This window comes from Doryrhamphus excisus, chromosome 4, assembly GCF_030265055.1.
Source record: "Doryrhamphus excisus isolate RoL2022-K1 chromosome 4, RoL_Dexc_1.0, whole genome shotgun sequence".
In the NCBI taxonomy this organism is placed as follows: Eukaryota; Metazoa; Chordata; class Actinopteri; order Syngnathiformes; family Syngnathidae; genus Doryrhamphus; species Doryrhamphus excisus.
In genome coordinates this window covers 14,179,652-14,206,991 of record NC_080469.1, presented here as the reverse complement: position 1 = coordinate 14,206,991, position 27,340 = coordinate 14,179,652, and the positions used below count along the sequence as shown (strand labels likewise).

The 27,340-nt window shown below is 43.8% G+C and overlaps 3 protein-coding genes across 13 annotated transcripts in view; 2 read left to right on the top strand and 1 right to left on the bottom strand.

Annotated features, from left to right (window-relative positions):
- LOC131127753 (atos homolog protein B) overlaps nucleotides 1-9,147 on the top strand; it is a 54,889-nt gene extending 45,742 nt beyond the window's left edge. For 2 of the 3 annotated variants that reach the window (XM_058069964.1, XM_058069965.1), the window contains 3 exons: nucleotides 7,476-7,544; nucleotides 7,747-7,952; nucleotides 8,297-9,147. In XM_058069964.1, coding sequence (XP_057925947.1) covers nucleotides 7,476-7,544; nucleotides 7,747-7,952; nucleotides 8,297-8,450 — 429 coding nt within the window. In that variant the 3' untranslated portion in view covers nucleotides 8,451-9,147. Of the gene's footprint in view, nucleotides 1-7,475; nucleotides 7,545-7,624; nucleotides 7,663-7,746; nucleotides 7,953-8,296 lie in introns of those variants that run through there. The other variant, XM_058069966.1, reaches the window with a different exon arrangement.
- Nucleotides 8,945-18,526, bottom strand: naaladl1 (N-acetylated alpha-linked acidic dipeptidase like 1). Of its 2 annotated transcripts, XM_058069963.1 has the most exons (20): nucleotides 18,309-18,526; nucleotides 16,987-17,146; nucleotides 16,454-16,626; nucleotides 16,231-16,352; nucleotides 15,431-15,550; nucleotides 15,155-15,347; nucleotides 14,912-15,005; nucleotides 14,732-14,836; nucleotides 14,152-14,237; nucleotides 13,956-14,075; nucleotides 13,798-13,883; nucleotides 13,666-13,729; nucleotides 12,574-12,641; nucleotides 12,354-12,445; nucleotides 12,178-12,271; nucleotides 11,948-12,029; nucleotides 11,223-11,396; nucleotides 11,068-11,155; nucleotides 10,872-10,964; nucleotides 8,945-10,781 (listed from the first exon to the last, which is right to left on the bottom strand). In XM_058069963.1, the coding sequence occupies exons 2-20, from the start codon at nucleotides 17,040-17,042 to the stop codon at nucleotides 10,604-10,606; spliced, it is 2,088 nt and encodes a 695-aa protein (XP_057925946.1). In that variant the 5' UTR covers nucleotides 17,043-17,146; nucleotides 18,309-18,526; the 3' UTR covers nucleotides 8,945-10,603. The 2 variants fall into 2 exon arrangements, with proteins under 2 accessions (XP_057925946.1, XP_057925944.1); XM_058069961.1 differs by lacking the exon at nucleotides 18,309-18,526 and having other exon boundaries at nucleotides 16,987-17,357.
- Nucleotides 18,387-27,340, top strand: part of erap1b (endoplasmic reticulum aminopeptidase 1b) — a 21,949-nt gene continuing 12,995 nt past the window's right edge. For 4 of the 8 annotated variants that reach the window (XM_058069958.1, XM_058069952.1, XM_058069959.1 and 1 more), the window contains exons 1-13: nucleotides 18,410-18,501; nucleotides 18,600-18,630; nucleotides 19,266-19,763; nucleotides 20,695-20,833; nucleotides 20,977-21,111; nucleotides 21,180-21,300; nucleotides 22,023-22,177; nucleotides 22,254-22,367; nucleotides 22,442-22,573; nucleotides 22,981-23,112; nucleotides 23,997-24,145; nucleotides 26,919-26,998; nucleotides 27,069-27,252. In XM_058069958.1, the coding sequence (XP_057925941.1) occupies nucleotides 19,291-19,763; nucleotides 20,695-20,833; nucleotides 20,977-21,111; nucleotides 21,180-21,300; nucleotides 22,023-22,177; nucleotides 22,254-22,367; nucleotides 22,442-22,573; nucleotides 22,981-23,112; nucleotides 23,997-24,145; nucleotides 26,919-26,998; nucleotides 27,069-27,252 (1,814 nt within the window). In that variant the 5' untranslated portion in view covers nucleotides 18,410-18,501; nucleotides 18,600-18,630; nucleotides 19,266-19,290. Of the gene's footprint in view, nucleotides 18,502-18,527; nucleotides 18,631-19,045; nucleotides 19,166-19,265; nucleotides 19,764-20,694; nucleotides 20,834-20,976; nucleotides 21,112-21,179; nucleotides 21,301-22,022; nucleotides 22,211-22,253; nucleotides 22,368-22,441; nucleotides 22,574-22,980; nucleotides 23,113-23,996; nucleotides 24,146-26,918; nucleotides 26,999-27,068; nucleotides 27,253-27,340 lie in introns of those variants that run through there. The other 4 variants (XM_058069954.1, XM_058069957.1, XM_058069953.1 and 1 more) reach the window with 4 other exon arrangements.

Here is a 27,340-nt window from a genome sequence, read left to right as displayed (position 1 = left end):
CGGTCCCAAATTTTTTTTGCTGGGTTAGGTCACCCTCCACTCTGTGACTGGGTGTGTACATAGACTCTATAGCGCCACCAACTGGTGAAAATGTATATCTTCCGTGACTTCCTTCCACATAGTCGGATCGGTCCCAAATTTTTTCTGGTGGTTTGGGGTACCCTCTGGTCTATGACTGTGTGTGTACATAGACTCTATAGCGCCACCAACTGGTCCGAACACGCACGCGCCCCCGACCCGCGCGTACCCCCGACCCGCGCGTAGCCCCGACCGCGTCGGGGTGCTCGAGCCCGCTCATCACTGCTTGCAGTTTTAATTATTATTATTATTATTATTCTCCCGAAATGATCGCCTTTTTGGGGGCCTTAACATGCCCCAAAACTCACCAATTTTTGCAGGCGCGTCAGGTCTGGCGAAAAATTTGATATTTTAGGGGTCCCAAATATCATGTTCCAAATTTGGCTCTCTAGCGCCACCTTTTAATTTGGAAAAAATTGGCCCCCGCCACCAGTTTAACCTATCGTCACGAAACTTGGCGGAGACGTCTATTGTGACAGGCCGGACCAAAAAGTCTCAAGAACCTATATTGTAAAACGAACAGGAAGTCGGCCATTTTGGATGGCGGCGGCCTTTTTCGGGCCAGAAGTTGGGGTCGTATCTCGACGAACTCCTCCTAGGGGGTTTGACCGAATGAGTCCGTTGTTGCATCAACGGACACTAGACGGATGGCCGACGTTAAATTGCGAAGGATTTTGGCATATTCCGTACGATGTGGGCGTGGCACGCCCCCAAATTTTGCCCTTTTTCATCTGTCCGGGCCTTGCACGCTGAGCGTAACTGTAGACGTGAATAACTTGGCTCCACGTGGTCAGATCTTCATCATACTTGGTACATGTGATCATGGCCCCGCCCCGAAGGTCCCCGTAGGTCACTTCCTGATTTTGTCGCAGCGCCACCTATTGGCGACAGGCTAAAGGCGTGTCATCTACATGAGGCCTTTTCTGGCAGGAGATTCATCAGATGAACACCGAGGTCACAAGGTCACTGCCTGACAGCCTGGTGAAGCCTGTTGATGGACCATGATGCAGGAAAAGCGCACGTGGTGGGCGTGGCCTGGCGGCGAATGCTCAGGCCTCGCCGTTTACAAAGAAAGGGTCATCATTCGCCCGCAGAAGATCGCATGTGCTTGAAAACTCATAAGGGGGGGCAGATTCCAGGCCCGAGGGCCCTGGTGGGGCCCCCATTTGAAACCAAGCCAAATTGACTCACTAGCGCCACCTACAAGTTTTAAAATAATTATCCCTCGCCTCCCGTTGCACGTATGGGCATGATTTTCGGAGGAGACATCACTCGTGACAGGACGCACAAAAAAGTCTCAAGAACCCATGTTCAAAAACCAACAGGAAGTCGGCCATTTTAGGTGGCGGCGGCCATTTGGGGGAGGATGTAGGGGTCGTATCTCAACGAACTCCTCCTAGGGGGTTTGACCGAATGAGTCCGTTGTAGCATCAACAGACACTAGACGGATGGCCCACGTTAAATTGCGAAGGATTTTGGGCTGCTACTTAGGATGTGGGCGCGGCACGCCACCAAACTTTTACTTTAACCTTAACTTTTACCTTATCTGGCCCTGCCTGGTGTCTGGCCTTGCCTTGAAGCAATGTACATCAAAGTCAATACACAGTTTGACTGACAGACTGATGATGTCAGTTGATGGACTGTGATGTGTGTAAAGCACATGTGGTGGGCGTGGCCACGGCGAATGGTCAGCCTTCGCCATTGACCATCGAAGGCTGATATTTTGCCCGCAGAAGGTCACAGGCTGCTGAAATCTTACACGTAAGGTCAGAATCCAGGCCTGAGCGCCCTGGTGGTGCTCCCATGTGACACCAATCCAAATTGACACACTAGCGCCACCTAGAAGTTTCAATTCATTATCCCTCGCCACCCGTTGCACGTATCACTATGATTTTCGGTGGAGACGTCTATCATGACAGGACGCACCTAACGCTCCAGAACCCATGTTCAAAACACAGCGCCACCAACTGGTGGAAATGTATGTCTGCCGTAACTTCCTTATACATGGTCGGATCGTCTCCAATTTTTTTTGGGTGGGTTCGGTCACCCTCCGGTCTGTGACTGTGTGTGTATATAGACTCTATAGCGCCACCAACTGGTGGAAATGTATATCTGCCGTAACTTCCTGATTCATGGTCAGATTGTCTTGAAATTTTTTTGGGTGTGTTGGGTCAATCTCTGGTCTGTTATACTGTGTGTACATAGACTGTATAGCGCCACCAACTGGTGGAAATGTATATCACCTGTAACTTCCTTCCACATGGTCGGATCGTCTCCAAATTTTTTTGGGTGGGTTCGGTCACCCTCCAGTCTGTGACTGTGTGTGTATATAGATTCTATAGCGCCACCAACTGGTGGAAATGTATATCTGCCGCAACTTCCTTCCACATGGTCGGATCAGTCCCAAATTTTTTTTGGTGGTTTGGGGTACCCTCTGGTCTATGACTGTGTGTGTACATAGACTGTATAGCGCCACCAACTGGTGAAAATGTATATCTGCCGTAACTTCCTTATGCATGGTCGGATCGTCTCCACATTTTTTTTGCTGGGTTGGGTCACCCTCCACTCTGTGACTGGGTGTGTATATAGACTCTATAGCGCCACCAACTGGTGAAAATGTATATCTGCCCTAACTTCCTCCCACGTGGTCGGATCGGTCCCAAATTTTTTCTGGTGGTTCGGGGTACCCTCTGGTGTATGACTGTGTGTATACATAGACTCTATAGCGCTACCAACTGGTGGATATGTATATCAGCTGTAACTTCCTTCCACATGGTCGGATCGTCTCTAAATTTTTTTTGGTCGGTCGGGTCACCCTCCACTCTTTGAATCTGTGTGTCCATAGACTCTATAGCGCCACCAACTGGTGGAAATGTATATCTGCCGTAACTTCCTCCCAAATGGTCGGATCTGCCCGAATTTTTTTTTGGTGGTTCGGGGTACCCTCTGGTCTATGACAGTGTGTGTACATACGCTATCGCGCCACCAACTGGTGGAAATGTATATCAGCCGTAACTTCCTTCCGCACGGTCGGATCGGCACCTAATTTTTTCTGGTGGTTCGGGGTACCCTCCGGTCCGTTACCGTGTGGGCGCATAGACTGTATAGCGCCACCCACAGGCGGAAACGTATATCCGCTGCAAGTACCTACCGCACGGTCCGATCGTCGCAAATTTTTTTATGGCGGTTCGGGGCGCCGGACGGGACGTGACCACGCACCAGCCTCGCCGCCGGCGTCGCCCCCTCCTGGCAGAAAATTGCAAGTGCCGTAACTCCCTTACCGCTTATCCCATCGCCGCGGTTTTTCGTACGGCGCATCCGCGCGCCCGTCCAAACACGCGCGCGCCCCCGACCCGCGCGTACCCCCGACCGCGTCGGGGTGCTCGAGCCCGCTCATCACTGCTTGCAGTTTTAATTATTATTATTATTATTATTCTGCCGATTCGACGGCCATTTTGAGGGCCTGAACATGCCCGAAAACTCACCAAATTTTGCAAGCGCGTCAGGTCTGCCGAAAATTTCGATCTGGTGGGGGTCCCGAAAACAATGTTCCAAAATTGACTCTCTAGCGCCACCTTTTATTTTTGAAAAAATTGGCCCCCGACACCAGTTTCACCTATCGTCACGAAACTTTGTGGAGACGTCTATCGTGACAGGACGGACCAAAAAGTCTCAAGAACCCATATTGTAAAACGAACAGGAAGTCGGCCATTTTGGATGGCGCCGGCCTTTTTCGGGCCAGAAGTTGGGGTCGTATCTCGACGAACTCCTCCTAGGGGGTTTGACCGAATGAGTCCGTTGTTGCATCAACGGACACTAGACGGCTGGCCGACGTTAAATTGCGAAGGATTTTGGGATATTCCATACGATGTGGGCGTGGCACGCCCCCAAATTTTGCCCTTTTTCATCTGCCCGGGCCTTGCACGCTGAGCGTAACTGTAGACGTGAATAACTTGCCTCCACATGGTCAGATCTTCATCATACTTGGTACATGTGATCATGGCCCCGCCCCGAAGGTCCCCGTAGGTCACTTCCTGATTTCGTCGCAGCGCCACCTATTGGCGACAGGCTAAAGGCGTGTCATCTACATGAGGCCTTTTCTGGCAGGAGATTCATCAGATGAACACCGAGGTCACAAGGTCACTGCCTGACAGCCTGGTGAAGCCTGTTGATGGACCATGATGCAGGAAAAGCGCACGTGGTGGGCGTGGCCTGGTGGCGAATGCTCAGGCCTCGCCGTTTACAAAGAAAGGGTCATCATTCGCCCGCAGAAGGTCGCATGTGCTTGAAAACTCATAAGGGGGGGCAGATTCCAGGCCTGAAGGCCCTGGTGGGGCCCCCATTTGAAACCAAGCCAAATTGACTCACTAGCGCCACCTACAAGTTTTAAAATAATTATCCCTCGCCTCCCGTTGCACGTATGGGCATGATTTTCGGAGGAGACATCACTCGTGACAGGACGCACAAAAAAGTCTCAAGAACCCATGTTCAAAAACCAACAGGAAGTCGGCCATTTTAGGTGGCGGCGGCCATTTGGGGGAGGATGTAGGGGTCGTATCTCGACGAACTCCTCCTAGGGGGTTTGACCGAATGAGTCCGTTGTAGCATCAACCGACACTAGACGGATGGCCCACGTTAAATTGCGAAGGATTTTGGGCTGCTATTTAGGATGTGGGCGTGGCACGCCACCAAACTTTTACTTTAACCTTAACTTTTACCTTATCTGGCCCTGCCTGGTGTCTGGCCTTGCCTTGAAGCAATGTACATCAAAGTCAATACACAGTTTGACTGACAGACTGATGATGTCAGTTGATGGACAGTGATGTGTGTAAAGCACATGTGGTGGGCGTGGCCACGGCGAATGGTCAGCCTTCGCCATTGACCATCGAAGGCTCATATTTCGCCCGCAGAAGGTCACAGGCTGCTGAAATCTTACACGTAAGGTCAGAATCCAGGCCTGAGCGCCCTGGTGGTGCTCCCATGTGACACCAATCTAAATTGACACACTAGCGCCACCTAGAAGTTTCAATTCATTATCCCTCGCCACCCGTTGCACGTATCACTATGATTTTCGGTGGAGAAGTCTATCATGACAGGACGCACCTAACGCTCCAGAACCCATGTTCAAAACACAGCGCCACCAACTGGTGGAAATGTATATCTGCCTAAACTTCCTTCCACATGGTCGGATCGTCTCCAAATTTTTTTGGGTGGGTTCGGTCACCCTCTAGTCTGTGACTGTGTGTGTATATGGACTCTATAGCGCCACCAACTGGTGGAAATGTATACCTGCCGTAACTTCCTGATTCATGGTCAGATTGTCTTGAAATTTTTTTTGGTGTGTCGGGTCAATCTCTGGTCTGTTATACTGTGTGTACATAGACTGTATAGCGCCACCAACTGGTGGAAATGTATATCACCTGTAACTTCCTTCCACATGGTCGGATCGTCTCCAAATTTTTTTGGGTGGGTTCGGTCACCCTACAGTCTGTGACTGTGTGTGTATATAGATTCTATAGCGCCACCAACTGGTGAAAATGTATATCTGCCGTCACTTCCTCCCATTTGGTCCGATCTGCCCTAATTTTTTTCTGGTGGTTTGGGGTACCCTCTGGTCTATGACAGTGTGTGTACATACACTATAGCGCCACCAACTGGTGGAAATGTATATCTGCCGTAACTTCCTTCCACATGGTCGCATCGGCCCCAAATTTTTTCTGGTGGTTTGGGGTACCCTCTGGTCTATGACTGTGTGTGTACATAGACTGTATAGCGCCACCAACTGGTGGAAATGTATATCTGCCGTAACTTTCTCCCACATGGTCGGATCTGCCCGAATTTTTTTCTGGTGGTTCAAGGTATCCTCTGGTCTATGACAGTGTGTGTACATACGCTATAGCGCCACCAACTGGTGGAAATGTATATCAGCCGTAACTTCCTTCCACATGGTCGGATCGGTCCCAAATTTTTTTTGCTGGGTTGGGTCACCCTCCACTCGGTGACTGGGTGTGTACATACACTCTATAGCGCCACCAACGGGTGAAAATGTATATCTGCCGTAACTTCCTTCCACATGGTCGGATCGGTCCCAAATTTTTTCTGGTGGTCTGGGGTACCCTCTGGTCTATGACTGTGTGTGTACATAGACTTTATAGCGTCACCAACTGGCGGAAATGTATACAACCATAGCTTCCTTCCACATGGTCGGATCGTCTCTAAATTTTTTTTGGTCGGTCGGGTAACCCTCCACTCTTTGAATCTGCGTGTCCATAGACTCTATAGCGCCACCAACTGGTGGAAATGTATATTTGCCGTAACTTCCTCCCACATGGTCGGATCTGCCCGAATTTTTTTCCGGTGGTTCGGGGTACCCTCTGGTCTATGACAGTGTGTGGACATACGCTATAGCGCCACCAACTGGTGGAAATGTATATCTGCCGTAACTTCCTTCTGCACGGTCGGATCGGCACCTAATTTTTTCTGGTGGTACGGGGTACCCTCCGGTCCGTTAACATGTGGGCGCATAGACTGTATAGCGCCACCCACAGGCGGAAACGTATATCCGCCACAAGTACCTACCGCACGGTCCGATCGTCGCTAATTTTTTTATGGCTGTTCGGAGCGTCGGACGGGACGTGACCGCGCACCCGCCTCGCCGCCGGCGTCGCCCCCTCCTGGCGGAAAATTGCAAGTGCCGTAACTCCCTTACCGCTTATCCCATCGCCGCGGTTTTTCGTACGGCGCGTCCGCGCGCCGGTCCGGACACGCGCCCGCCCCCGACCCGCGCGTACCCCCGACCCGCGCGTACCCCCGACCGCGTCGGGGTGCTCGAGCCCGCTCATCACTGCTTGCAGTTTTAATTTTCTTTCTTGATTAATCTGAAGCCTGTTTCGATTATTCGAGTAACTGGACGGACCGACACAACCCTGAACCAAACAGTTAGTGGTTCGATCCGCAACATATGAAAAAAGAGGCAAAAATGTCCCTCACTGTTTTCCAAAGTCAAAGCTGATCTGTGAATATCTTGTTTTGCCTAAAATACGATAATAACTCTGCATTTGTGGAAATGTAAAATTCAGAATAACTCTGGAAAGCAGGAGTTAATAAACCCTTGATATCCAATGATTTATAGTTCATCGTTCATATTATTGTTGCAGCTGGACTACCCAGCATGCCTTGCAGGCATTTGGAAGTAGGTTTGTTTATCACTCGGGTAGTATTAATGTGATGTGTTAACTTGCTGTGGATGTGTGGCTTTTTAGTTTAGTTGCACCGTGAGCAAGTATGTCGTTCTTATATGTTTAACTGGGTGAGGCCTGTGAGTGAAAAAGTTTGCCCACCCCTGCAATGAAGTGTGTCAAATACTGATGGAGGGTATTGAATCATTACTGTTGCAGGGTCTGATCTCCCTGGAGCATCTTGGCAAGAAAGGCTACAGCATACCCAAAGCAGGGACCATTCAAGTGGTAATCTCATCTTTATGCCCACGTCACTCTAAGGAAATAGCCAGGTTTTCCTAAAATAACCCGCTTCATCCTATTTACAGTGCTTTAATTAATGCATGGACCTAGATTCAACAGAAAAGTAATACAGAACATTATATTTATTCTCATTAGGACCCTAACCTCTCCTCCATTGGAGTCAAACTATCTCCTCTCTCCTCTCCAGACCTTATTTAACCCCAACAAAACTGTGGTAAAGATGTTCCTGGTGACGTACAACTTTGATGACATGCCCACCAATCATATGACCTTCCTGCGTCATCGCATCTTCCTGATGCCCGTGGAGGAGGAGGCGGAGGGGAAGAAACACGGGTCGACGGGGAGCGGGCTGCTAGAGAGCAGGAAGATTCTCTGCTACCTGATACATCTCAGGTATTTAAAGTAGTCCACTGTTGGAAATATGTTAAGTTATTTAAGGGGATTTGAGAGTGCTTACACAAGACCAGAGTGCAGTTTTAAGTTGATATAAGATACTACTTGCTTATGTACACATATTATAATATTGATGACGCAAGGCCAGTTTACCCTTTATAGGGGACTCCCTCAGATTGTCCTCCATTGACCTTCTACGACTGGGGGTTTAATAACAGCTCTGCCATGTGTTGAAGCACAGGCAACATAGTAAAGCTACCTCTTTTGAGACATTTTCACCATTTTGTATGCAGGTTGTAGATAAAAGCGATGCTTCAACCATTTTCCTTTTGTTCTCCATTCAGATTCCACAGCTCCAAATCTGGGAAGATCTATTTGCACAACGATATCCGGCTGCTATTCTCCCGTAAACCCGTCGAAGTGGACACGGGTATTCCTTATGAGCTGAAATCTTTCACCGAGGTGCCAAGTAACCCTAAATACTCCTCACGTGTGTGACACCCCCCCCCCCTCAAAAAAAGAATACCTGCGCTTCCTAAAAGGAGGGAGCCAAACAGACTACAAAGACTTGATGAGGAAAGCCAAATGCCTACAAAGATATACACTTTTGATCCAGTGTGGGTCGTAACACAATACCGTTGGTCTGTATAAATGCACAAACATGACACACACACACACACACACACACACACAACACACCCCTGACTGAATGGAGACTCATGCACAGACACATGGTGGTGAATCTCACTTTTAACTTGCATGCCTTGTGACTACAACACCTGAGTTTTTCCTCGAGTGCCGTATCACACTGTCCTTCACTCTGCCTGCACATGTAACAACAAGCAGCACATTAGTTATTAATAATAATAAATCAGACGCAACCAGCAGACACTAAAATTCCAGTTCTCAAACACACACATAAAAAATGCAAATCCACTTCCTGATATGTAGCCAGACTGAGGGACACTGTGCTATTTTTGTTTTTTAAAAGATTTTATTTTTTTAGATTCTGTTCAGAACAGAAAACCGAAACAGGAAAAAAAACAGTAGTATTTGTAATTTATGGATTTTTTTCGCAAATGTCTTAAGAAGCAATATGCTGCACAAAGTAAGTAGTGTGTGTGTGTTTTTTTCTGCCCGACGACCTTTCTCTCCTGTTATTGGTGACTTGAGAGAGGGAGGAAATGGGGAGGGAGGGGAGGTTATGATGGTGGGGAGAGAAGGATGGTGGGGTATTTAATGACAGGGGAAAGTCTATGTAAATAACAATAAACTTTGCGACTGGCAAGAAATACCTGTTTCTTGAGACTTTGTTTTTAGAAATATTCTCAATAACCCGGACTTCCTTATATGGGCATGCCTAGGCTCAAGCTGTGTGTGCATATAGTGATTATACAGCATGCGGAGGGAGTGTGACCAATCACAGTAGAATGGGCTCGGCATAAGGCGTGCCTGGAGGAGGGCCGGGAGTTTCAGCAGAATGCAGGAAACACTGCAGGAAGACGTGCAGAGATCTGGAAGATTTAGAAAGCTTTCTGTGTGGGTTATCATGTGTCGCTGCTCTATAGGAATCCAAAACTCAACACAAAAGCTTGAAAATGAGTGTATGAGGTCCCCTTTAATTTTAGAATACAGTATGTAAATTGGAGGCGACCTAGTTAGCTCTGTAGCCTGCTAATACTTAAAGCCATGGCCATATCATAATGTGGTGGAAACAATAATAGGAGTGTAAATGGGACTCTTACTGTGTTGTTTCATGTCAACAGGGCTCTAATAATGGTATTGTAGTGAGAAAGTATAAAGCAGGTTTTCTATACTCTTGAACTATGAAAATGTTCTGTGTATTAATATTGAATACTACTTCGCAGAACCAATTAACCGTGATAAACAAGGAATGATCCCGTCCACCAGATGGCATACTTTTGCCCATTCAAAGCATGCAGCAAAATCACACTTTTTTACTGTTTTCTGCACAAGAGCCTTTTTACCAAAATAATGAATGTGTGTTTCTATTTATTGTGTAAAACTAAAACAGGGACGACATCAATTTAAAAGCAGGAAATGAATACAGACCCACCATCCATCAGTACGAGACTAGAGTTAGTTTTTCAGAGAAGTGCACCGTACAACTACACACACTAGCAGTCAACACGGTCGTCAGATCTTATCTTTATGTATTCTCACAGATGGTGCATTCAAGGACCGTTGAACAAAGTGCAACACGTTGCCAGGAAAATGCAACAGATTGGAGAACATAGACACATATTCAAGAGTCAAATTGCATGTTGAGTACTATAAATGTGTATATGTTGACAGCTCTGCACTAACATTGAAAGTACTCCCTGCCTCTTGCTACTACTCATGGATGTAGATGCTTATCAAATTGTCTACCACAAAGGGATTTACATTCTGAATAAAAATGTGTGTGACTGTAGGGTTTTCTGGATTGGGTTGCGTTTTTCTTCTCATTATAAAAGGTTTTGGATGTTTTTCAATATAAAAAATGATACCATGTAAACATACTGGCTTTCAAACGTTTAAATCCCTGAAATATAATCATGGAATTCAATGGAAAAATACAAAAAGACACACAAAATGCAGAGAACGTTTTGCATTTGTGAGAGCTCACATGACAGTTGTTGGTTCTTTGTCTATATAACATCGAGCATCATGTGTGCGGCGCCCTCTATGGCCTGGCTGACTACTGACACATGGTAATGTACTTTAGCCCAGGCGTTAGGTTTTCCCGACGACATGGCTCTGGAGCAGGCGTCACTTAAACCAGGGAAGGTCCTTGCGCCGGTGTCGCTTGAGGCCCATATAACATGCCTGTAAATTAAAATGATGCAGTTGTTAAAAAATATGATGTATTTTTCTGTGTTATTATCTATAATACAAACATTAACTGTTTTTCCTAACCTGTATCCATATTTATTTGGGAATGCCAGAGGGTTCAAGAAAGCCCGTTCCTGCAACATAAGCTGATCATTGATCTTCCGCACTTTCAGTGGCCTGAAACAGGTGAGACAGGGGGAGTCATTGTTAAATCTGCAAGGGGGCAGAGGAAATTATACATAACTCTACAGTATGTAAACTATATGTATTTGTATATTACGTTTCATTCGCCAAATCTGAGCTTCCAATGACTTGATCTAAACGGGTAGCAGCACTGCGGTAGCTGGCAACTGCTCGCTTTAACGGTTCTGGAATGTAATACAGATGCATTTACTAATTTTCACAAACCTTCCTCTATTGAGTGATAGTCCTTACCCATGGAGATATTCTTAGCACGTAGTTCTGTTTCATACAGTTTCAGTGCTAAGTCAAGGTAGTCCTCCAAACTCTCAGCATAGTCACTGCAGTTCAAAGGCAACACCAGACTGTCAGCCAGTCGAACCAGGATGCTCCCTGCAGTTCTGGCGACGGCCTGATGTGTGTAGAACCCTACCAGGAAGGAACACGTAGCAGATCAGTCAGTCACAAATCTGCAGGGAGATCATACATCAGGAGAGCAAGACTGAAACAGGAAGGGAGCTTAATGTGACGTGGTGATCTACCGGTAGATCGGGGTCGACGTAATGAGCACTCCTGCCTTAAATTGTCACAAACATGCTCCAAACTGGAGACGGATCTTACACATAACACAGATCCTTTCGCAGAAGGACTTAGTTTGGTCAAAATCCATGATTTAGATGCAGCAAAATGAGCAACTGAAATGTAGTAATGTAGTACAGTAAGTTCCATCATTGAACTTAAGTTCGCTTAACTTAATCAATCAGATTGTGTTTTATTCCCCACATACCAGAAGAAAGTATTAGACACCGTTTCCCCTCCCTCATTATTCCATATGTTTGCAGTATATTTTTAATGAGGTTATAGCTCCAAATCACTGTAGTCTGTGTGCCTAGCCCCACAAAGTGACGGCACCCTCTCTGGTACTTCTTTCAGGAGGATGACTTATAAAATAACATGAAGAACAATACGCAATACAGCACCGGGATCAATGAATCTCGAGGCATAGTCGTAGGTGTCGTACGCTGTGTGGTATGCTGGATAAATCCTGGCATTTGTTTTAGTCTGTGTGAAGAAAAAAAAGACAGATTAGAACAATACTAACATAATTTACATGATCTTTTATTTAATACCACAACGAACCATTTAAGAATTATTTCAATATGTTTCAGTGTATTGTAATGTTTTTTTTTAATCTGGAAGTTTTCCTTACCCTGTCATAAGTGTATGAAAGGTCCACGGAAGTGATTCCCAAGTGATGGACAAAGGGGGCATAATCACTCCCAGCTCCTGTCAGGTACCCCATCCTGTTGAAGGAAACAAGCAAAAACAGAAGAAGTACATTGATTGAGATGAAAGACTTCCTCTTTTGATGCTTTAACTGCTTACCAAGGAATAGGTCCATAGACGGGGCTAGTTCTGTTAGAATACTGGATCCACTTATCATACACTGACATTGAGTCCTGCCCGGGCGCCTTTACCTGGTCAACAAACACACTTAGGATCACACAAAACCATCAGACCTCTAACAGCTTGTGAAGAACACTTCTCCAGAGTGAGACAGATTTGTATTTTATTCTGCAGCTGACACCTGTGTAAGACCGTTTACCTGTTTAGCAGCTGTGAAGATGACGTTCTGTAATGATGGCATTCCCGATGCTCGGAGAGAGGTGTTGGCTGGGGAGAGGGAAAACAAAAAAAAAAGAATTGTGTTTCAGATTGTCAATTGTGGCCTGTGGAATGTTGGTCCACTCCTCTTCAATGGCTGTGCAAAGTTGCTGGATAACAGCGGGAACTGGTATACGCTGTCGTATATGCTGGTCAAGCACATCCCAAACATGTTCAATGGGTGACATGTCCGGTGACAAGTATGCTGGCTATGCAAGAACAGGGACATTTTCAGTTTTTCCGAGAATTGTGTACAGATCCTTGCAACATGGGGGCGTGCATTATCTTGCTGAAACATGAGGTGATCTTCATAGATGTATGGATGAGGCAAATGGTGGTCACACCAGATATTGACCAGACCCCCAATAAAGCAAAAAAAATTGTCCATCTCAAAAACAAAAGGATTGCGTTTATACTTGCGTTGTTGAGTATATATACACATATACAGTTGTACAGTATATTGTAGTTATATTCCTTTAGTTTTAACCTTTACAAAGAGGTATTCATTTGACAATATTCATTCATTTTCTACCGCTTTTTCCTCATGAGGGTCGAGGGGGGTGCTGGAGTCTATCCCAGCTGTCTTTGGGCGAGAGGCGGGGAACACCCTGGACTGGTCGCTAGCCAGTCACAGGGCACATATAGACAAACAACCATTCACACTCACATTCATACCTATGGACAATTTGGAGTCGCCAATTAACCTAGCATGTTTTTGGAATGTAGGAGGAAACCGCAGTACCCGGAGAAAACCCACACATGCATGGGGAGAACATGCAAACTCCACACAGAGATGGCCAAGGGTGGAATTGAACCCTGGTCTCCTAGCTGTGAGGTCTGTGCGCTAACCACTAGACCGCCGTGCCACCCATTTGACAATATACAGTAATTTATTATTGTGTACTGTATTTGCAATATACCAATATACTGTACCATATTCTGGATTGTCCAAGTGTATCTATGTAATGTTGTGTCTTGTGCGAGTATGTGAGTGTTCTAAAATGATTTATATTGTGAACACAAAGCGTCTTACCAAAAACGGCTATATCCACGTTGATGTAAGCTACGGTGCGTTCACTGAGCTTGGTGAAGTATTGCTGAAGACAACAAAAGTTTCCATTGGAGGGCACTTGTTTCTCATTAGTTTTGCATGTCAAACATTCACCTCTGTGTATTCTGCCGACCCAATGAGGCCAAACTCTTCCGCTCCCCAGCTTCCAAATATAATTGACCTGCGAGGCCGCCACTTCCCTGCAGCAAAAAGAAATAGCTTTCTCTCAGTCCCCATAACCTTGTAAACAAACACGTTTACAGACTACCTACCTTGCTTGACCTTCTTGCCAAGAACCCGTGTTAGTTCCAGCATGACAGACGTCCCACTGCTCGGGTCGATAGCACCGTGAACCCAACTGTCTCTGTGGTTTCCATAGATCACGTATCTATCTGTGGACCGTAATGATACCACGTCGGAGCGTCCACAAAGAGGTGTAAAATGTCGTGTAATGGTCACTGGCCTTACCTGGCTCCACACTGCCTCTGATGACTCCCATCACATTGGAGGAGTTCTTCACCTCCTCGTAGTTGAAGATGTCCAACTTCACATCACTGAAAAATAGAAGAATTAAGAAATTGGTACACTTTCTTCGAAAGACACAGTTTATAGGAAATTCTATTCTGTACCATCAAATAACGTTTTGGAGCAAGTCGATATAATTATACCTGCTTATATGTTATTAGCAACATTATTTCTTATGCTTTTTGATTCAAGTTTTTGTAATAAATTCATGACTGTTGGGTAGCTTTATCAATAGTAATTTGCAGCAGCGACCCTGACTCAAATGTTGTTTTTTACTAACTTTGCTGTTACTGGTTTGTAATTCACATTGCGTCCATATTGTCGGAATCAGCAGTGTCATTCTGAGCAAAATGAAAAATAAATACATAAATATTGATAATTTGGAGGGAATTTTTTGGAGTTACTGGCTTCCTCCTGCAGCACTACTGCATGGCATTTCCAATCAAAAGTTTGGGAACCCTGTATCCACACAAGACTGCTGTCAGTTGCCCGCCTCAACCCGCTGTGTTGAGCTTGACTATACCTGTTGTTGAAGGCAGAAGTGGGCCTAAAACCCGGACCACCGAAGTTGTAGGTGCAGTTAAAACTTCCCTGCCATGCTTGTGGAGCTTGTGCTCCATCCAGCTCACTGAAACAATACACAGACGCTTGTTTAGAACTTCTTATTTATCTCCATTTATACACCATCAACACATTGACAAACCAGATTAATATGTAAGCATCCTCAAAGCCGATTGGTTGAATAGGAATGGGAGGGAGCCCTGTAATGTTCTTCGCCGGAATTCTGTATGTATCCTCTGTAAAATAGACAACAATAATGTCAACAACCTTCATATGTCCTTGTGTGTGACCGATTGTAAAGGTCAAGTGCAAAGTCTTTTACTGGTAAAAGAAACAATAAAGTAATAAAAGACGCAATCAAATACACCATATTTGCTCTGTTTACCTTTGGCAGCAAAATAAGGAGTGAGCAGGTCTCCGTAGTGAGAATTAAATGAGCCTCTCTCCACACCGGAAGGTGGCATGTACCAGGAATGTGGGTATGTTTCATTGGTGTCTGACATGAGACCATCATTAATGTCCCAAGGGTCGGTGTAGACAAGCACGCCAATGACACCATAAGGGGCTGCGTTGATGGCCTAGAATAAAATGAAAACCTGACTTAATTAACAGAAAGACTGGTAGGTACGTAGGTCGGTAGGGAGGTAGATGGGTAGCTCACTTTGGCTGCTCTTCCCGCCCCACCGTATCTTGTGATGGCGATGGTGCCTCTGAGGTCCAGTGTCTGGTTCAGTAGCTTGTAGTCACCTACTCTCCCATAGTTTGCGTACACCAGTTTCCCCTGAAAACCATTGACAAGCAATCAACTGTTATGTAACACAATTTAAAAACAACACAGTTTAAAAGAGCACAGTTATTATTGGGTGATGGATGGTGAATAAATAATACAATTAAATCCCTCACAACACTGAAGACTATTTGTAAACATATTTATTAGAATATCTTGCAGCCAAGCTGCACGGCCGTCAAGTGGTTAGCGCGCAGGCCTCACAGCTAGGAGACCTGACTTCAATTCCACCCTCGGGTGGAATTCCACTTCCACCCAGGTACTCTGGTTTCCCCCCACATTCCAAAAACATGCTAGGTTAATTGGTGACTCCAAATTGTCCATAGGTATGAATGTGAGTGTGAATGGTTGTTTGTCTATATGTGCTTGTGATTGGCTGGGACAGCTGGGATAGGCTGCAGCATCCCCTGCAACCCTAGTGAGGATAAGCGGTAGAAAATGAATGAATGAATGAATATGGCAGCCATAGTCCTGTTGGATGATCAACCCAAGTCGGAACTTTATTACTCATTTAAGCGACACGTGACTAGTTCTTAAGTTAGGTTTTTTAAGTTATATTGTTCTTGTATAACATCATTTTATATGAGTTAAACATTTATCCAACACTCTGTCATTAAATTTTATGATTTTCTGTACAAGTGTTCACCCTCAGTGGGGCTTTTTTAGTTGTTTACCTGAGGGTGCCCAGCAGGAGAGTAAGCAGCGTAAGGTTGAACCACAGTCGGATCATTTTGGTCCAAAGTGTAAGCCTTCTCTTTCTCTCTGACTGTGTGCATGATACTATTGGAGGCGTTGACTGGAATAAACAAGTCAGTGTGATTGCTCAGTGGCTCCATATGTGCACACTGTGAACCGACTGTTCTGCAGGACATTGAGGTTTGAATTTGATGGACTTACCCACAGTGACCTTATTGGGCCTGCTGGGATCAGGGAAGGACAGATAAACCATGTATTCCTCTCTCCAGGCCCAATCCAGACCACTTTCAGGATCTTGCCATCTTTTCAGCATCAACTGCACTGTTTGCTCATCTCCAGCTGTGGTGGCCATGTGAGGCACTTTAGTCAACTCCCTAAAGAAGTTTGAACACATGTTTTCTGAAATAAATCAAATAGGAGTCCTAACATTGACCCAGAATGTAAGATTTTATACAACACGAATGCTTATCCAGAGCTGAAGTTCTTATAACCAGTAAGTGCCGTGCAAGAGCACATAAGAATTTGTGTTTTACCTGCAAAAGTCTAACATACCGTGTTTTAGATTAGGATTGTAAAATTAGGGATAGGCGTAATCATCAATTGTCTGTCAATTGTGCGGAATTGACTGCAAGTTTGCAGTCCAAAGAAGAGCAAGAGATTGAAAAGAGATTTTCTTTTTCCAAATACCAAATATAACTCTCAAATATACTAGCGAGGACCATGCACAAACTCACCTAAGGTTCTCCTGAATGTGCATGTTGTCCACCTCAGACAAGAACTCCTCCACCATCTTCTCGTCCACATCTTTGGCCACATCTTTCACCCAGGATGCCGTGGAGCTGCTACTCTTCTCGATGCCGTAGTGTCCGATCAGGATACCAGCAGTCAGCACGGCTGCACCACAAAAAAGTCCAATAAACACCTTCTTTATCATGTTTCTTCCAACTTCAGAGTGCTATCAGAATGAATGTTGATGAAGAAAATGTTTGCAAAGTCCGGAATGATCCCTACGACAGTAGTAAACTCATGACCATAACAACTCGGGTGATAACAGTTACTCTTAAATGTTTGAACTACGAGATGGACTTTATCCTTTTGTGAGTGCATATGTATGAGAGGGAAAGAGTGGGGTTTTTTTGCCCTGATTGTAGTCCTTTTCCATAGTAGTAGTAGTAGATTAGTGTGTAGTGTTGAAATACAGTAAAACTTTGTCTGCTAACTGACCTCATGCCAATACATTCATTCATTTTCAATGAATAAATCCTCATTCGGGTCACAGTGATATGCTAGAGCCTACCCCAGCTCACTTCAGGTGAGAGGACCTGGACTGGCCAACAGCCAATTGCATGCATACTTATGGAATGTGGGAGGAAACCCACTCACCCACAGGGAGAACATGCAAAATCCACTCAGAATACAGGGGTGCCACATAATTAAGAAGTTGGAGTGGCACTGTCATACTCTTTTTGTTTATTAAATACAATCAATTTATTTAGGTAAAGATATCCTAGGAACTACATTATTTTTGATTGGCCCGCAGCATATTGTAGGCGCAAAAACTACAGCAAAGGCTGGAAAAACTAAAGTCAAATGACAGTGAATTAAAACATGAGAAATATGACACATATTGCAATATTAAGATGAGGAGGCTACCTACAGTATGTACTGTACAGTTTACTCAAAGCTATACTGCCCCTTTGTGGCAGTAGTATTGCATAGACACTATATTTTCCTATTCGTAAACAATAAATGTAATCTACAAAATATTAATAACAAAACAAACATATTGCCTTTGGAAAGACAGATTAAAATATGATATAGTAAAAATATATACTGTATGGCTGTGTAAAACGCGTTTTAGCAAGCCGTTTAATTAAAAGTATGTTGAAGTAAAGATGAAGTAAAAGTATGTTTAGCAATGTATTAACATCGTGTGATTTTAGATTTGTTTTCAATCAGTGAAGACTTTATCAATTACGTTAAAAGGAGTTTACAATTTAATTTCTGTCAATTTTACAGCGAGGAAAATAATAAGAGGCGGAAGTACATTACTTACTTGTGGCTTATCTTCCTCAACGTCTTCAATCAAAACCAGTGCTGCCCTCCTGTGGTGGTTAATTATATTATATAAACAGAGACGCACGCGAAACTTGTTGTTGTTGTCTTATTTTTCTTGTTGTTCTTATTGAGCGCTAAAATATCGTGTTTGTCAAAACTGGTTAATGAATATCTTTGAAATCAATGTTTTGGTAAGGTAAACTGCTCGTAGATTCGTGAAGCAAGTTAAATCTCCCAGCATGCATTTCTTCTTCTTGGTTACAGAATTCTTTTTTTTTGTGTGTCTCAGGTGCTCGAGGCTGCCGGGCGCAACAGTAAAGGTAAACATATTGATTGATATATTGTAGAATTTAGATAAATTAATGAAATATAGTAATATAGTCATTTAATGTAGCATTTAATGTAATGCAGAATTCAATGAAGGCTTTATTGAAATCAAAGTATTTTTTTTATATTTCGTTGTTGTTTGGATGCGGAAATAGTTTATTTTTTATGATTCAGCGTATGGTTTGGCGTATGTTTTTATTTCTATGATTATGTTTTCACATTAACCTTCATTAATTTCAAATAGTGGACTCAGAAAAACAAAAGTTATTATTATTGTATTTGGCGGATTAAACAACTGACTGGGATAATACAGTCAATAATATGTCACACTGGAAAATGTGTTATTTTTGAGTTACCAAAAGTACTTCAGACTGTTGATTTAACACATAATGTCTACCTATATTCCAGTTGGGGGTGTACCCCGCCTCTTGCCCGAAGACAGCTGGAATAGGCTCCAGCATAGGCTCCAGCATACAAAGAAAATGGATGGATGGATGTTTGTGTGATTGAACTTGTTTTGTTGAAAATGTAATTGAATGTTGTAATTTTTAGATAAAGCCTCAAGCTAAATTAAAACATGCTACATGATTTGTGAACACATCTCCCACGTATGTTATTGCTGTTACAGGTGGCGGCCTGTCTGAGTTTCCATCATGCACGTAGCTTTGCTGGTGCTGTTTGTTTACTTGGGTTCCTTGTTGGGAGCACATCTACCATATAAAAACCCAGGTGACATCACCGGTGCTCACCCCTTCCCTTGGGACCAGATGAGACTCCCCAAAACGGTCTTCCCTGTCCACTATGAAATAACCATTCACCCCAACTTGACCACCTTGGACTTCACGGGTGTTGTTCGCATCCAGCTGGATGTACGTAACGATACCAACACAATTGTTCTCCACGCCAAGCAGTTGAAGACCTTCAATGTGAAACTCTGGACACCGGAGAGTGTGACGGCTCTGCGGGTTCTGGAAAATCCTTATTATCAGCAAATTGCCTTGCTCTCAGACGAGGTGTTGACCAAAGGGAAGTACTACGAGGTGCAGTTGGAGTTTTCCGCCAAGCTTTCCGACAGCTATCATGGGTTTTATAAGAGCAGCTACCGTACAAGCAGTGGAGAAGTCCGGTAAGGCTTTTTTAATGGCATCACACATTACACTTTTTCTTGGTACCCCTGAACAATCAAATGAGATTGCACTGAACCGTTTCGCTTTTGATACCATACTGATATTGCATCCATGACCAATATTAATTTGATATCAACACGTATCATACATACTTTCATTATTTATTTTGTAGTGTGGAATGCCCCTTCATATGCGTGGTGAGGTTGGTCCTATTAAACTTTCCCAGTTCTGCGTCACCACTGGAAATTTGTGCATGACAAGTTTTGTACTCAGCTGGAACGCCTTTTAACTGCAATACATCTGGCATCTCTTGTTAGTCTGAAACTGACAGGTAGTGAATGGATAATTACATATTAATTTTACTTATAAGTACATAAACAAACAATAATAAGGCTCATATTAGTACATTGTTGGGGTTCTTTACTGTTGTACATTGTTAGGTAGGTTGTTGTTTGGAATTGTCCGAGATTTGTGAATTTTAAATAATTAGGATTCAGTGAATAGGGGCTTTGTGCATTTGCTAGAACGAGCATTGTGGATTATCCTAAGGTGACCTTTTTTGCAGCGCATTTTTGTATTTGGTTTCCCCATATGGCCACACGATAATTCAATTATGATAACACCGGAGAACAAGACAAACATTTACAGCTGAAGAAGCCTTTTGGATTAAAAGTGAAACAAGAAGAGTCCAATATCCACAATACAACATTGGGTAGCTCACATATCGGCGAGTATTGGTTCCACCACAGAATTAAACCACATAAACAGAATCTTCAAAATACAGTATATAAAATTATTAAACAATGCCCATGATGGGTGTACAGTATGTAGATTTCTGAATACAACCGTACATTGATTAATAAATTTTATATATATTATAATTTCATAGCCCCTTTTATCTGTGTTGTTGTACATAAATATCATTATTAGGATCCTAGCATCCACGCAGTTTCAAGCGACCTTTGCCCGAACTGTCTTCCCTTGTTTTGACGAGCCCGCCTTCAAAGCCAACTTCACAATCTCCATCATTCGAGAGCCGCGTCACATCGCCATATCCAACATGCCTAAGGTACAGACGTGTCTCCAACCAGGAGAAGTTCCTGCAGGTTGAAGAGACATTAAAAATGTTTGAATGTAATGTATACGGCATGTGTAAACTCACCTGACTTGTTCCTCTTGTTTTCTCACTGTTGATACGCACTTTAATGTCAGACAAAAACAGTACAGTTGCCTGGAAATATGCTTGAGGACCTCTTTGGCACCACAGTAAAGATGAGCACATACTTGGTGGCCTTCATTGTGTCTGACTTTGAATCTGTGAGCAGGAACACCCAGCACGGCGTTAAGGTGATGACATTTTCAGGAACTAATTAATCGTGTGGTGTAATACTCAAGCGTGTGTTCTTAATTGCCAGATTTCCGTGTACACTGTACCTGAGAAAATCAACCAGACAGGCTTCGCACTGGATGTTGCTGCCAAGCTGCTGGATTTCTTCAGCAGTTACTTCAATATTGCTTATCCGCTGCCGAAACAGGGTCAGTATTGAAATGTAACACTATTAACGAGGGGTGTAAGGAGCTCACAAGACGAGATTGGCTCTGCGAGAACAAGGCGAGACAAAAGTGCAATAAAGAAATATGACCAAATTTTTTTTTTATTTAACTCGGCCACCAAACAATGCAGGTGATTTTTGAAATATTCATTGTTCCACTGTATTATTTTTAACAATTTATGATAACAAATAAACCACTAATGTTTGTGTACCCTGCCTCTTGCCCAAAGACAGCTGTGATTGGCTCCAGCAGACCCACAATCCTAGTGAGGATAAGCAGCATAGAAAATGGAAGGATGGATAATAATAATAACAGTAACACATCAAAATAATGCAATTTTTAAAAATCTCACAGGTAGTTTATACTGTCTGTCAAACATTTGGAGCATTTCTTGAAATGCTGGCTTTTCAACTGTATTAAAGAGTAGATTTTTTTTACAATGTAGTGACCCTAGTGAGGAAAAGCGGTAGAAAATGAACTAATGAATGAATTGCACTCGGCTGCACGTCGACCAAGTGGTTAGCGTGCAGGCCTCACAGCTAGGAGACCCGAGTTCAATTCCACCCTTGGCCATCTCTATGTGGAGTTTGTTTTTGATGCAATTTCTGCTGTATTTATTAGTAACTCTGTGAAGTGAACTTAATACTAAGCATAATACACAGACATGTAAAAGTTACTTACCTGTTTGCTGCTGCCCCCTGTAGACTTGGCTGCTATCCCTGGCTTCCAAGCAGGAGCGATGGAGAACTGGGGCCTGACTACCTACGGAGAGGCAGCCCTTCTCTATGACCCCGACCAATCATCCGTCTCAGACAAACTGCAGATCGCCAAGATCATTGCTCATGAACTTGCACACCAGGCAGGTGCCATGGAGAAGAAAAGGCACAGGAAAGTGAGATAGCACTTTTTTCAGAAACACTGTCCTCTGTGTCCAGTGGTTTGGCAACTTAGTGACAATGGAGTGGTGGAATGACCTGTGGCTCAATGAGGGTTTTGCCAAGTTTATGGAGTTAATTTCTCTCGATGTCACCTATCCGGAGTTGCAGGCGGTGAGAGTACAAGAAACGGAAATTCACCTTATTACTGTATAAAACCCTTTAAACCTTATCTGTGTTCTTCCTAGAATAACTTATTCTTGGGGAACTGTTACAATGTCATGGAGATTGACAGTCTCAGCTTATCCCATCCCATCTCCACCTCTGTGGAAACCCTCACAGAGATCCAAGAAATGTTTGACGAGCTGTCTTACGACAAGGTATGTACCCGTGTTTATTCCTCCAGCAAATATTGTAATATAAGACATCTGGCTGAGTAACCTGGTCTCAACCAGGCTATGAGTTTAGACTAAGTTACCATGGTGATGCAGCTGCTTTAAAAAAGAGCTACCTTCACTGAACTGGCTTTCCACTCAACACAGCTCGCTAACCCACTAAACTTGCTTCTCAGAATAACCCCTAAGACTCTGTAAACTAACTGTAAAACAAGTACATCCAGAATGCTGCTGCTCGAGTCCTGACTAGAACCAGGAAAGTTCAGTGTATACCCTGACTCTCACCCAAAGTCAGCTGGGAGAGGCTGCAACATACCCCTGAGAGCCTAGTCAGGACAAGTGGCGTAAGAAATGGATGGATGGGAATAAACTTGCCTTGCTTTCTTTTCCAGGGAGCGTGCATTCTGAATATGATAAAAGACTTCCTGACACCCGAGGCTTTTGAGGTCGGGATCATCCGCTACTTGAAGCGATACAGCTACCGAAACACTGTCAGCAGCAACCTGTGGGAAAGCCTGATTGATGTGAGTGTCACTTTAAGGCATTGTTTGTGACCATGATGTTTGACCTCGACCATGGGTCAGCAACCCACGGCTGCAGAGCCACATGTGGCTCTTCAGCCTCTTTGTTGTGGCTCCCTTCGCAATGCTCAAGTATTTTTTTAACACCTGAATGGGGAAGTACGCATCTTTGTAATGAGTTTCTAAAAAATCTGACTGTGAGACCCTGAATGAATCCTGGCAGTGTTTTGACTAGTGATTGGATGAGCTTGAGGAATGGTGGGGAAGCGGGTGTTTATGCTTCACATGTGGCGAGAAACAACAGTTTGTTGTATTCTGCTGTTAAAACTGATAAAATCAAGAAAGATATTGTTTTTAAATTATTCTTTTGCAGTCGCAGTCCTCCAGTTCCTTTGGTGAGCGTGGGGGTTGATAGTAAAGGTTGCCGACCCCTGACGTAGACCTAAAAACTTTGAAATTATGAACTCTTTTGTTGTTTTTTCTATGCAGTATTCTCCTTTCTTTAACATAGCACAAGTCAAAATATTTATTTTTTTCTTTATTTTTCTCAAGCTGCTGATGCCCTCTGCCCCCCAGAAGACACGCCTCACACACCAAGCTCATATTTTTGATTATTTGACTGACACAAAGTTAAATTACATTCAATAATTTCTAACAGTAAATATATAGTTTGCTCATCCTTACAAAATGTTTTATATTTTTAACAATGTGTGCATTTCCATATCAGATTTGCAATGTAGATGATTTGGAAGAAACCTCACCCAAGCAAAAAGAGTTCTGCGCAAAACGTGATCCAGAATTTTTTTCCAAAGTTTTCACTTTGATGAAATACCTCAAATCTGATGGGATTCTTTGTATTGTTATGTCATTTGTGTGCATAAAAACAGTATACTGACAAGTTCAATGTCAAGACCATCATGGACACGTGGACGCTGCAGCAGGGCTTCCCGCTGGTCAGTGTGACCGTCAGATCCCGCAAAGTCAAGCTCACTCAGGAGCGCTACCTGAAAATAGCGGACACCACCTCCTCTAAAGAGTAAGCAAGTTTACTATTTTCGTTTGTTTACAACTATTCAAAGAACTCTTCTCAAATCAAATTAGATAGACGTTGGGGCGGCACGAGACATTACTTTTAAGAATAGTTTACTTTTCAGCCTTTAATAGAGTTTCTTTATGCTGTTGTTCTATGGAACGAAGGGAGGTGCTAAAAAGGTGGAGGCGAGAGAAGAGGAAAACACCCATGCACATTGAGGCCAACAAAATTCAAAGTTCATTTTAATTTATTGTGTGATCAATTCATTCATTCATTATCGTCTCAAGCCTAGAGCCCACTGAATGACAAATATTGTCACATTGTAATTTGGCAGTAAGCCTTAAGGCTGATGTATGCTACAGCGTAGTTACTTACTTGCTCCTGTTATAGCTCGTGGTCCGGGCAAAGTCCAATTTTTTTTTTTTGTGTTGATAGTGCCAAGAGCTGTCTGCTACTGCTGCTTTATTGTGACGCATACAATGCAGTGTGTAGGATGTAGTCAAGTCAAGTCAGGTTTATTTATATAGCCCTTAATCACAAAAGAGCCTCAAAGGGCTTAACAAGCAGGCAACAGTAGATGATAGACAATAGATGACAAACGACATCCCCTGATCTGAACCCCCATCAGGGCAAGGAAAAACTCAAAAACCATTAGGGAAAAAGAAACCTTGAGAAGGGACCGCAGATGGGAGAATCCCCCTTCTAGGATGACCAGGCTGCAATGGATGTCGAGAGGTTAACATGTGACAGTTAAATATAAACAGAGAGTACATTAGTCCAGGTCCAAGATGGGCAGCCGCGGGTCTTGAGATGATCACTATCCCTCTGCTGCAGCGCCTCCACAAGGTAGGCCACGTCAGATGTCCAGTTTCGTCAAGGCAACTTCCAAACAGCCTCTCCATGGGAGAGAGAAGGAGCGGCAGTCAAAACAGGCAGGGAATATTTTTAACTAAACGCTAAAGTATAGAAATGAGTCTTAAGTCGGGACTTGAACATTTCTACTGAGGTAGCAGCTCTAATATTAACAGGTAGAGCATTCCACAACGTTGGGGCCCGAATGGAAAAGGCTCTAGAGCCCGCATACTTCTTTCTGGCTCTCGGGATAGTCAAAAGACCGGCGTGTTGTGAGCGTAGGTTTCTAGACGGAGCATAGGGTACAATTAGGTCCACCAGATAAAAAGGTGCCAACCCATGTAATATTTTGTAAACCAGAAGCAGTACCTTAAAGTCACATCTTAAATGAACTGGGAGCCAGTGCAGGTTGGCTAGTATTGGAGAAATATGGTCACACTTACGTGTCCTTGTAAGAAGTCGCGCTGCAGCATTTTGTACTAACTGCAAGCTTTTGAGACTCGCCATTGGAAGACCAGAAAGCAGTACATTACAGTAGTCAAGGCGAGACGTGACAAATGCATGGACTAGGGTCTCTGCATCAGAAGTGGATAGAATAGGTCGTATCTTCGCAATATTGCGAAGATGAAAAAATGCTGTTTTAGTAACATTCTTAATGTGTTTATGAAAGGATAGAGTCGGGTCCAATATCACACCCAGATTTTTCACAGAGTCACTTTGGGAAATTATGCTATTATCAAAACTCAGAGTGGTGTCCTTAAACAGGCGGCTCTGTTTAGCAGGGCCGATGATCAACATCTCAGTTTTATCAGGGTTCAAGAGTAAAAAGTTACAGGACATCCAATGTTTAATATCAATGAGACAAGCCTCCAAATTAGAGCAGTCATGCGGGTCAGTTAACTTTAGTGGGACATATAGCTGAGTGTCATCAGCATAAGAGTGAAAGCTAATCTTATGTTTGCGAATGATGTCGCCAAGCAGCAACATGTAAATGTTAAACAAAAGAGGGCCGAGCACTGAACCTTGTGGAACTCCACAAGTGACACCACAGAACTCTGAAGTCATATCATCACAAACGACACGATGCGTCCGATCCTCAAGATAAGATCTAAACCAAGAGAGTACCGGACCAGTAACACCAATATATGTTTGAAGGCGTTCCAGTAGGATAGAGTGATCGACAGTGTCGAAAGCAGCACTGAGATCAAGTAATAACAATATTGTAGATGTGTCACAGTCCATAGATAGAAGAAGATCATTTGTCACTTTTGCAAGGGCTGATTCAGTCTATAGTGGGAAATACTCCCGGGGTCGAGGGTTGGTTTTTTCAGCAGGGGTCGAATCGCTGCAGTCTTGAAAGCTGCAGGCACAGTGCCAGATGAGAGTGATAGATTAATTATATTTAAGATTGAGGGGGCTAGAATTGGGAACAATTCTTTAACAAGTTTCCCAGGAAGCGGGTCAAGCAGACATGTTGTCTGTTTTGCTGCACTTACAAGGTTTGTATGCTCGTCCAGAGATACTTCCTCAAAGTAGGAGAAACTAGTGGGACAGAGGATGGAAGTAGTCCCAGCAGCGGTCATGGCGGTCGACATGTTAAACCTGTCTGGCGGTAGGGTGTCCTTTATTTCCTTCCTGATGAGCTCAACTTTATTTGCAAAGAATCGCAAGAACTCGTCGGCTGAGAAAGGGGAACTACTAGGAGAGGTCCTCTTCTGGGTTAGCAATGCAACTGTCGAGTGCTTATGAAAAGAGACGGAATGGTTGACAGTATTTAGGGGATGTTAAGAACAACTGGTCTATAGTAAAGTCCAAATCCGATCCAGAATGAATAACTACACACTTTGTTTTAATAGACCCATTTTTGCACAAACACAATTTCTTTTTAACTACAGCATATATTTAATATAATTGTGTTTGTAAGGTTGAAATGGTCAATCCCTCTTACCTACAAGACGAGTGCCTCCAACATAACACAACACCACCTGATGAAATCAAAAGCGGGTAAGAGGCTGATTTTTACACTTTTATTTGACTTGTGATTGACATATTTAACCGAGCTCCTCGCCTGTAGACATGCTGCGCTTACCAGATGAAGTTGAGTGGTTGAAATTCAACGTGGACATGAGTGGCTACTACATTGTCCACTATACCAATGACGGTTGGCGCTCCATTATTAAACTGCTGCAGAACAATCACATGGCGCTCAGCGGCAAAGACCGAGCCAGCCTCATACACGACGTCTTCCTGCTAGCCAGGTCAGGGATTATCTTGAATGAGCATTGTAATGATACTGTCTTCAAGACTAAAGCAATGATAATATTTATAATCAAATTAATTATAACA